The sequence below is a fragment of the Erinaceus europaeus genome, chromosome 7 (assembly GCF_950295315.1).
Source record: "Erinaceus europaeus chromosome 7, mEriEur2.1, whole genome shotgun sequence".
In the NCBI taxonomy this organism is placed as follows: Eukaryota; Metazoa; Chordata; class Mammalia; order Eulipotyphla; family Erinaceidae; genus Erinaceus; species Erinaceus europaeus.
The window spans coordinates 109,015,870-109,027,962 of NC_080168.1; the positions used below are offsets into that span (position 1 = coordinate 109,015,870).

The window sequence follows — 12,093 nt, forward strand, 5'->3', positions numbered from 1 at the left end:
AATGGTATCACATTTGGCATCTATAACAAATTTTCTTAATTCATTCACAAGTCAAGTGGCATTTAGGTTGTTTGCACCTTGTTGTTATTGTGAATATTTCTGCAATAAGTTTTCAAGTGGAAATTTTTTTCTTTTTGAGATCCTGATTTCATTATATTATACGCATATAGAAATTACTCTGTTGGGTCAATATACATATGATTTTTGAGGATCCAAAAGGATCTGAAATTCAGAAGGAAAAGAGATAAGGAAACATAATAACAGTGTTTTCAGAGAGAGAAAGAGGAAGAAAATGAAAAACTAGTCATAAGAACAAGCATCAATGCAGGCTCAAATTTTCTACACTGAAGTGGGTGGAGAAATAATTTCTGAGGTTTTTTTTTTTTTTGAGGAAATGTATTATTTTTTTTGAGGAAATTATTTTTTTTGAGATAATGTATAAACATGTATTGTTTTTGTAACATAGATTTTTTGTCATATGTATAAAATAAATATCTTTATGTATAGTTTTATATAATGTAAATTTCAAAAGTAAAATAAATACTTTTGAAAACTACTCTTTCAGAGATTCTCACATACTGAGCTATTTTTATCTTATTGCTTTCTTTTACCTTACCATGTTTCTTGAATGTGTTTGTCTATTTTAGAAATGTCTTCTGTTAGTATCTAAGTATATATATATATATATGGACAATATTTAATACCAAAATATTAAAATAGCTATTTAGTTATTTACTTTTACCATCTTCTATTTAAATTACTGTGTATGGTTTGTAAAAGGCTTACAAATAATAGCTAAATTTTTATTATTATCATGGAATGTATATTTAATTCTTGTAATTTCTAAATTCTAGTTATAGATGTTCTTTCGTAATTTAAATATAATTTATCTATATAGTAGGTTATAATATAATAATATATAATATTATAACCTATAATATAGATAATGTTATAATATATATTATAGGTTTTTTAATTTGTTCTTTATTCTGTTTTCAATGTCTAAAACATCATCTTCACTAAAAGAAGCATCCAGTATACATTGCTAAGTGAATTAGTGAATTAATCTTCTGAAATATTTGAACTGGAGGAAACAATGACAACTACACTTTTGCTTAAAAGTGTAAAATGTATTAACAGATTTTCTTCCCAATTTGTAGATAAACTTTTGCTTTAATTTTACTTTCTGGTTATCTCAATTTGCAGGTGTTTCAGGAATCAAAAATGTTACCTAAATCCTGGTTTGGAAAGGACTTAACAAGGTATGAAAGGAACATGTCACTAGACCAGGGAGAATGAAAACATATTGAATAAATTAACCTAGATTAATTAGAGGATTTGACAAGTTTATCATTCTTGTGAATTTGACTTCATTTTCCTTTCATTTCTTGGAAATCATCATGATTATTTTCACCCAGTTACTAAAGGCTTGTTTAACTTGCTTGTTCCTCAGTGTGTAAATGAAGGGGTTCAGTGCTGGAGCTATGGAAGTGGTGAGCACCGTCACACCCTTGTTAATAGCTACTGATTCCTTTGCAGAAGGTTTAATATAGATGAAGATGCAACTGCCATAGCTTATGGAGACCACAATCATGTGAGAAGAACAAGTGGAAAATGCTTTTTTCTTTTGCTGGGCAGAAGGGAATTTTAAAATGGTCTTGATGATATAAATGTAGGACAGAACCACACACAGAAGTGTCATAAGGAGGGTCAGCACAGCACAGATTATAACAGTCTGCTCCATGAACCAAGTTTCTGAGCAAGAGATTTTCAGAAGGGGAGATGCATCACAGATAAAATGGTCAATGATATTAGAATCACAAAATACCAGATTTAAACCTAGGATAAGGGGGGGAGCTATAATAAATAGACCAGCTACCCAACAACAAAAGACAAGTCTTCTACAAACTATGCTACTCATGATAGTCACATAGTGCAGGGGTTTGCAAATGGCCACATAGCGGTCATAGGACATGGCAGCCAGCAGGAAAAATTCAGTTACACCAAAGAAGTCAGTAAAAAATACTTGGCTGGCACAGGCATTGTAAGTAATGGTACTATCACCTGTTGCTATATTATATAAGTATCTAGGGATGCAAGCAGATGTGAATGATATCTCCAAAAAGGAGAAATTTTGTAAGAAATAGTACATGGCAGTTTTAAGATGGGAATCCAGCAAGATGATGGAGATGATAGTCAGGTTCCCAGTTATGCTCAGCATGTAGGTGAGAAGGAGAAAGATGAAAACCACAACTTGCAAATGAGGATCATTGGTCAGTCCCAGTAGAACGAAGGTTGTTACTGTGTTGTTTCTCATCGCTCACCCCGGCTTCTGTTAAATCTGCATGTAACAATGAGACATTTTGTTATAGATTAACAGTGTGAGATCAGTTATAGTCAGATTTTTTGAAAATATTTATGCTTTGAAAATATTTATGCTTCACGTGTATACTTTATGGGATTACTTTGGTCTCCTGTGGGTTTCAAATATTCAAAAGATTACACCCTTCTTTGATCATTTTTATTGATTTGCTAGTGTTTTCAACTATCTTCACTTCTCATCACATTAGTATCTTCTCTATACCAGGTCTTATTCTTTGAAATATGTCAGATGAGCAGTACCTAACGTGTATCTTTATTTGGCAAAGACTTTCTAGCTCTCCAATTGCATTTGAATATTTCACCTGGGTTACAATTTACTGTGTCACAAATAAAATTGACAATATTGTCCTGCTTTCTTTTTCCTTCCCCTGATATGCTCCTTTCAATAAAGATTATAGACTGTGTTTATTGAGCACATTCTATGTGGAATGCATTTTAGTAAACATTTTTCAGATAGGGGTAGATAGCATCATAGTAATGCAAAAAGACTGTCATGCCTGAGGCTGTAAGGTCCCAGTCTCAATCCCCTGCACTACTAGAAGCCAGAGCTGATCAATGTTCACAACATCTGTGTTTTGTTTTAACTCAGTTGAGTAATTTTCATTCTTCCATTGGCTTTCAAATTTATTTTTAAGCCTCCTGGGAAGTATTCTGTCCCGTAAGTCTGCTATCTCTAGATTGTCTCTGTGCCCCTATAGGGAATAGTGCATATTACCTCATTAATAGTTTAGAAACAATAGTCTCCTGCAGAAATCATGAAATTTGTGTCATTTTTAATAAGATAGCCCATACACTTAGCACAGCCTAGAAGCTCAAAAAATGCTTGTAAGTGAAATTACCTATAGTGTAGCATGTTCTTCAACCAGCTGCCTACAAAGCTATTTTTCCTTTCTATTTGAACTTCTAATTCAAAACACTTTGATATTAACTTTGTTAAAATTTTTTCATATTGGAATCTGTTGTTGAATACCTATTACTTTCAAAGAAGATGCCTTTTCTACTTTTGTGCATAGCTCTGGATAAAAAGCGAAAAATAGTCTTCTGTTTTACCTTCAAAGCAATCCTGTTGATGCAATTTTGTCATTGAGAGTGTGCGAGATAGCAAATCTAGGGGAGATGAACTTTGTATTCTGCATTTGTATTACTAGTGCTTTCATTGATTGCTTTAAGGTAGTGGCAATTACTTGTATTTGTAGGAGCTCAAATACTTTGAAAAGTGAAATAGCACTGGTTTATAATGTATATGATGCATATGTACTGTGATATATATATACATACATACCAGGGTATCACTGGGGCTTGGTGCCTGTGCTATGAATCCACTGTTCCCAGCTGCCATTTTCCCCCTATTCCTTTATTAGATAGGATGGAGAGAAACTGAAAGAGAGGAAGGGGAGACAGAGAGGGGGGAGGTAAAGGGAGACACCTGTAGGTCAACCTTACTGCTTGTGAAGCTTCCCCCCTGCAGGTGGGGAGGAGCTTCCTTGAGCATCATAATGTGTGAGCTCAACCAGGTGTGCCACTGCCAGGCCCTCATCTATATTATAATGTTTACTGTGAAGGTGTATTTCCATTCATCAACATGCAATTGACTCCAATTGAAATTATGTATCCTCCTTGCTTCTTCTAACAAGTAATAATTTGGTTCTTATATATTTTCACTTTTATTAGTTTCTTACCTGCTGCATTTGAGTAAAACCACATGATGTTTGTTTCCCCACACAGGATAAACTATTTTGACTACACTGAGTTATACTCTCCGCTAAGGAACCTGGTCTATTTGTATGTAGACTTGTTTTATTATATAAACAAATGTGTTACTTTACTGATGAGGGACAGCATCCATTCTGATTATTTATGGAGAGAATACAGTTAAGAAGTTAAACAGAAAGAAGAACCAAACTGGGATTATGATTTTCCTGACTGAACACTACGTATTCGGCAGACTCCAATACACAGATTAAGAAATACACTAAGCAGCTAAATTAGATCAAACTGTGATAAAGGAAAGCTAGTTATGCTGCTCATTTTTGGTTTTCATCTGCCCATCTTTCTAATCTCCTGGGCAAGACTTGCTGAGTAAACTTACTCTACACTCACCATCTGACATGCTCTGAAAACATTTATTTTTCTCTCAGGTATCACAAAGTATATAGTAAATCAAAATTTAAAAAAACAACTCAGTGAATTGTGACTAACTGAATTTTGTTTATTTACTTTCAAAGATGTATTTGAAATTGGGACTGGTATTTCTCATGATCATATAACTTTAGGCAGTGTGTCCTTCTGAGAAATTGAAGAGTATTCTTACACAAGTATATAAGTATATATTTTATTTTATGATATAAAGTTACAATGAAGTTGACTTATGGATAACAATAAAATTTTCTTTAAATACTTATTATGATAGAGACAGAGAGTAACAGGGTGAGAGTGAGGAAGAGAGAGAGCACAATAGAGACATACTTCCAGCACTTCTACACCACTCACATAGCTTCTTCCCTGCAGTTGGGGACGGGGGGCTCAAGCCTGGCTCCTTTTACATAGTAACTAGTGCTTTAAAAATCACATTGAGGGAGTCTGGCGGTAGCGCAGTGGGTTAAGTGCACGTGGCGCAAAGCACAAGGACCGGTGTAAGGATCCTGGTTCAAGCCCCTGGCTCCCCACCTGCAGCGGAGTTGCTTCACAGGTGGTGAAGCAGGTCTGCACGTGTCTATCTTTCTCTCCCCCTCTCTGTCTTCCCTTCCTCTCTCCATTTCTCTCTGTCCTAATAATGATGACATCAGTAACAACAGTAACTACAACAACAATAAAAACAACAAGGGCAACAAAAGGGAAAAAATAAATATACAAAAAAATTAAAAATCATATTTAAACACATCTGAGTGTACGTTTGTGTATATATATATATATATATATATATATATATATATATATATCTGTATCAAATAAAACTTAATGTCTAGAGAAATCCCATGTTTTAAAGAAACAAAAGAATTTATTAAAATTTCATCATAGTGGCCTGGTACATGGTGCAATAAATAGAACACTGGACTTGTAAGCTTGAGTCCCCTGGTTCGATGGTCAGTGTCACATGTGCTACAGTGATGTTCTGGTTCTTACAATTGCAAATAATAGATAAATAAGTATCTTTACAATTCTCACTAAATTTGTTATTTACATTTCCAGCTAAAAAAATTAGTGAACTATTTTTCTAGAGCACAAGAGAACTTAGTCACATAAAAGAAAATATAGTTAAAATGACAAATTACATCTCAACTTACCATTATGATTGTCAGTCATAGTTTCTATTGGTTGTAGAATTACATGAGATTTTGTTTTTTAATTTATAAATTAAAAAAAGTAGTTGGGATGAATATTTTTCCATATATGTATGACCAATTTTGCTTATGAATCCTCTGTCATATCCATAAAAGTAACTCCAAGAAGCGTAATGCTCTGGAATATCTACTTTCAGTTAATAGAACAAATTACTGTAGTATTATAACTCCTCATCAAAAATCAAGAAACATATATATATATATATATATATATATATTAATTAACTAATCTCTAGCTTCAGGAAAAGTTGCTACTCATATCTCAGGGTTGTGAGTTCTTTTACTTGATGTTTGAATAAACAATGAGTCCCTCATGACCCAAGGTGAGATTCACTAATGATTCTTAAAATTTGAGATAAAATTATCTTAACTATGACTTCTTTGGAGACAATGTCTTTGGAGACAAGAGAGTATAGTAGTCAATAAAGACCAATAGGATAAGAGAAAAATTTAGTTGTAAAACAAAAGATTAACTTTCTTTTACTCTCACACTGCATAAACTGAGACATATTGTATGGGAAGATCCTAAAGAAACAAATTTATTACATCTCCTTGTTATAAGGCCTCTGAGAAAGACTCTCTCTTTCAAAGTTGGTCCTTTCCACCATTAGGCATCATGATCCCAGCATCCTTTCACTCCATCCCTGTTCCTCTTTCCCCAGTGTCCTTTGTTTTGGTGCAATACACAGATATCTTTAAAGGATTACTATCTAGTCGTTAACAATAATGAAGTTATCTGCTTTGCCTCATTTTGCATGGAACATCAAGGAATCATGTTAAATTAGCTAAGCCTATGAAGTTTTAGTTTATTATATATCATTTTCTTTTTATTATTTTTTATATTTATTTATTCCCTTTTTTTGCCCTTGTTGTTTTATTGTTGTAGTTATTATTGTTGTTATTGATGTCATTGTTGTTGGGTAGGACAGAAAGAAATGGAGAGAGGAGGGGAAGACAGAGAGGGGGAGAGAAAGATAGACACCTGCAGACCTGCTTCACTGCTTGTGAAGGGACTCCCCTGCAGGCAGGGAGACGAGGGCTTGAACTGGGATCCTTATGCTGGCGCCACGTGCACTTAACCCACTGTGCTCCTGCCCGACTCCCTCATTTTATTAACTATTTTAACTGCATTCTTTCACAAAAATGTTTGTATAGAAGGTGATGAAGAGGAAATACATCTGAGGGTCCAATTTGAGTTCTGTGTCAAGAATTTAGCTGAATTCAATCCAGATGTGTTATACAACAATTCTGGCATGTTTGCTCTTATCATCTTATCTTATTTTTATTTTATCTTATCTTATCCTATTTTCCATAGCACTGCTCACCTCTGGTTTATGGTGGTATGGGGGAATTGAGTCTGTGACTTCAGAGCCTCAGCCAGGAAAGCCTTTTTGCATAACTACTATGCTATCTCCTCTGCTCCAAATTTTAGCATAAATGTGTTTGTATTTTTTAGTGTATTAAGCTCCAATTACTATAGAAACAAATTACAACTAACATTTAACAATAAACAAAAGATTAGTAATAGTCCCAAAATGTGGAGAGCTGTCTGGAGAACTCTCAGAAGCCTAGAAATGGACCTACCCTATGATCCTTCAATTCCTCTCCTGGGAATATATCCTAAGGAACCCAGTACACCCATTCAAAAAGATCTGTGTATACCTGTGTTCAGAGCAACTCAATTTTTAATAGCCAAAGCCTGGAAGCAACCCAGGTGTCCTACAACAGATGAATGGTTGAGTAAGTTGTGGTATATATACACAATGGAATACTACTCAGCTATTAAAAATGGTGACTTCACATTTTCAGCCTATCTTGGATGGAGCTTGAAGAAATCATGTTAAGTGAAATAAGTCAGAAATAGGGGTTGAATATGGGATGATCTCACTCTCAGGCAGAAGTTAAGACAACAAGGTCAGAAGAGAAAACACAAGTAGAATGTGAACTGGAGTTGGTGTATTGCACCAAAGTGAAAGACTGGTGTGGGTGGGGGGAGAGTACAGGTCCAAAAAGTATGACAGAGGACCTAGTGGGGGTTGTATTGTTATGTGGAAAATCTAGAAATGTTATGCATGTACAAACTATTGTATTTACTGTCAAATGTAAAACATTAATCCCCCAATAAAGAAATTTTTTAAAAAGGAAAGGAAAACTAAAAAAAAAAAAAAAGGATATAGTCTCTTGCAATTCTTTGAGTTCAGAAGTCTAAAAACCAAGTTGTCAGGGATTTATTTCTTCTGCTTTGGTATTTTGGAGAGAATTTCACCTTCATTCTCTAGCCTTCCTCTTAGCCCCCTTCTCTAATCCCTATCCTAGCCACTGCATTCTTTGGCTTCTAATTTTTTCCTTGTATATTGCTGTCCTTTTGTTTTCTTCTTACTTCTCATACTGCTAAGTTTTTTTCAGTTATTTATTTTTTGTTTTCTTGTGAATTTATTGGGGCCCACTTAGATAATCTAGGGGCTCTCACCCTCCCTCCCCCCCAGGCTACTACATTAACATTTTCCTTTGTCTACACTCGTCTCATTTTGTGTTCAATATTTTTCATGTAGTTATAGAAATAATCAACACATATCTGTGATCTTGGAAGAACTAATGCAGTTTCCAACAGAAGGAATAAGGACATAGAACTCTAGTCATGGGAATGGTGTGGAATTATACACGTTACCTTAAAATTTTGTAAATTGTATGTCTCAAAGTTTTTCAAAACACAAACTGAATCTTTTTAATATATAGGCTGTGTATTTGATATGCAGACTCTCTCAAAAGCCTAGACCAAGTAGATTAGAAGCATCCAATAGCACAGCTATATACAGGATACTGGGTACTGTACAGCAAACCATAACAAAAGGACTTTTCAAAGTTAACCCAATTACCAAATAATGTGATGATAACATTAACTATTGATTGTCTTTTGAACCCTAAGACAGCAGGAACCTCACATCTCCACTATAGAGCCCCTACTTCCCCCAGTCCTGGAACCCTTGGATAGGGCCCACTTTCCTGTATGCCTCTCCCAGTCCACACCAAATAATATTGCATCCGCCGATCACAACCTAACTAACGCAATGATTGCCACCTCAACATGCTTCACCTCAGACTGTGTCCAGAGACTTCACGTGTGGAATGACAACCCTTCAGCTTCATTACTCGGGTGAGACCTTTCCTTTTATAGTATACTCTAATTTCATCTCAGGTGTTTCACTTTCTAACAAAGTCCCATAACCTAGATATACACCAGTTTCTGTGAGAGAGAGCTTATGTTCACACGTATCCATAAACTACTGCAAAATATATACCTGAAAGCAGAAGTACACTAGAGTTTGCAGTGAGTACCTCCCTAACACTTCCTCTCCACTATTCCAAGATTTGGGCCCATGATTGCTCAACAATTTGTTTGGCCTCGTATGTTAACTCTTTTTTCAATCACCAGGTTCCAGATGCCACCAGGATGCTGGCCAGGCTTCCCTGGATTGAAGATCCCACCAATGTGTCCTGGAGCTCAGCTTCCCCAGAGACACACCCTACTAGGGAAAGAGAGAGGCAGACTGGGAGTATGGACCGACCAGTCAACGCCCATGTTCAGCAGGGAAGCAATTACAGAAGCCAGACCTTCTACCTTCTGCAACCCTCAATGACCCTGGGTCCATGCTCCCAGAGGGATAGAGAATTGGAAAGCTACCATGGGAGGGGCTGGGTTATGGGGATTGGGTATTGGGAATTGTGTGGAGTTATACCCCTCCTACCTTATGGTTTTGTTAATTAATCCTTTCTTAAATAAAATAAGTTAAAAAATAAATAAATAAAATAAAATTTTGTAAATCAATATTAAAATACTAATCAAAAATAAGTTATTAATTTATTTATTAGACAGAGACAGGAAAATCAAGAGGGAAAGGGAAGTTCCCTGTGTGTTGTAATTGATAGGCTCAACTGAGTGTATCTCTACCCAGCCCCAAGAATTTCATTACTGAACTCAAGTAAGAATTGATCAATGGAAATCCAGTCAACTGATTATTTATTTATAAATACTCCAAGGAAATAGAAGAGAGTGCAGTTTGGAAATAGGTAGCAATTGCAAAGGTTATCATGTAGGTATTTGTAAGAAGAATGATGTGAAGAGCAGAAGAATTCACTTATTAGAGCAGAGCTATGTGAAAATAAAATACAGTGATCTTAATAAAATGAAGGCTCCAATACCTTAGTAGGAATCATGAGAATGAGTCTGTGATCTCAGAAACCACAGCTTACTGATCAAGAAACCTAAGTCATAGAGCAACTTTGGGAAATTATTAGGGCAGAGCATGTAAATAAAAAAAACTGATAAAAGGAGCATCTGAGGCTCAAGGTGGCTTGGTATTTAAAGTTAAGTTATGTATTAAATATAATTGATTTTAGTTGGTGGCACTGTTTTGGTTTCATGGGGTATTGTCTGACAGCATTCATAATCATTGCAGTCATACATTCAATGTCACATACCAGTTCACAAATAATCCCAGTTTCCTGTTAACTCCTCCCCGCCCACCCCCCACTCCCCCCATTGCACTGCTCAACTCAGGCTTATGGCTGTGTGTGAGGGAATGAACCTGGGAGGTTGGAGCTTCAGGCAGGAAAGTCTTTTGCATAACTGTTATACTGTTCCCATCACCCTAGTCCCCTTCATAAGTGTGTTTGTCTCAGTCCTTTCGCTTTTTGTTGTTCTATGTTAAAGTATAAGTTCTCCTTTATTGTGAAATCATATTAAATATAAATAATTTATTATTTAATAGATGTATCTTATATTTTTTGTCTGCTTATGTGAAATGACACGTTATCCATATTTTCTTTAACAACTTCACATTTCATAAATTGATAACTTTTCCTAAATTATACCTTGAGGGCATTCTAACATTTAATATCCATCACTAGAGCATTAGACTTTGTAAGCACATAGAGATGAATTTACATCATGATTTTAGTTCTAACCATCAATAACTCTGATGAGCTTCCATTTACATATCTGTGAAGTAAAGATAAAATTAAGCATCTTTTTTTTTTTTTTTTTAAGCTAGAGCACTTCTTTTCTCTGGCTTATGATAAAACTGGGGATTGGATCTGGTGCCAATAAGAAAGAGTGCTGCTCTCTTGCTGATGATATCTTTTGGATCAAGATAAAATATCTTTTGTGATCAGGCAGTGAGTACCATTACCATGTGCAAGGACCTAGTATCAAGCCCCAGGTCCTCATCTACAGGGGGAGAGCTTCACAAGTGGTGAAGGAGGGATGTAGTTGACTGTCTTTCTATTGTCTTCTTTATATCCCCTTCCTCTCTTGATTCCTATTCATTAAAATACAATTAAATAAGATATTTTAAAAGTCTTATAAAAATAAAAGACAAAACAACCTTTTAATTTATTATTACACATAATAAGATAATCAGTGTCTGGCTATACGCATTAGCTGCTATAAACATTGTCAACAGGACATAAAGATGGACAAACATCTTGTTTTATTAAAGATTTAAATCTCATTTTAAAGATAAACCAATTTCCCTCTAACCATCCTCCTCTCCTGGCTTAACATTTGATATTAAAAAAAGGATAGTACCTTAGGATGATGCACAGAATGAAAAGACATTCAAATTTTGAGTTGGTACAGACAATAAGCGCAATAACTAAAGCCAAAATATTGACCAGAATTCATTGCTTCTGTTATGCATAATATTTGGTTAAATGGGAAATCATTCTTATTTCCTTCTGGAAATATTTTATAGTTTATTCTAGAGAAATGTAATCCAAATATAGTTTCCTTTTCAAGAGCAAACGTAGTAAAAACTTAAACAGAGAATTTAAGCATGTCTCATTTATTTTTTTTCAAATAAAGAATAGGCAAGCTATCAAAGGAGGGAATGAGATATGGAGTTCTGATGGTGGGAATTGTGTGGAATCGTACCGATCTCATTCTATGGTCTGGTCAATATTTCCATTTTACAAATAAAAATTTTAAAAAAAGAAGTTCCAGAATTGAAACCCCAGAATTGCTTATTCCAGAATAATGCTGACTTACTTTCTCTTATTTCCATATCTTATAAATAAATAAATAGATAAAACCAAAAGTTTGGCTGACCTTCATGCCCACTGCTCCTTCCCCTCCAGATTCTATCCCTCCCTGCCCTCTTGTAGTTCATAAAGAAGTAGTTGTGAGAGTTCTAAAGTAATAACATGCCCATCAATGTGACATGTTCACCAGTGTGTCTATAGGACCCAGAATGATGCCTTGTTAGTGGAATATGCAATAACTATTTGTCGAATGAATGAATGAATGAATGAAATTTTCTAGTGTAGCTTAGTCATGGATTGGATGTTCTAAGAATGAACTACTGGGAGTCGG

General features: G+C 35.1%; 1 protein-coding gene across 1 annotated transcript; it reads right to left on the reverse strand.

Moving 5' to 3' along the window:
* Positions 1–1,381: 1,381 nt before the first annotated feature.
* Positions 1,382–2,317, reverse strand: LOC103109097 (olfactory receptor 6C2-like). Its single transcript, XM_007518102.1, has one exon. It carries the CDS (start codon positions 2,315–2,317, stop codon positions 1,382–1,384), a length of 936 nt encoding a protein of 311 aa, XP_007518164.1.
* Positions 2,318–12,093: the final 9,776 nt, after the last annotated feature.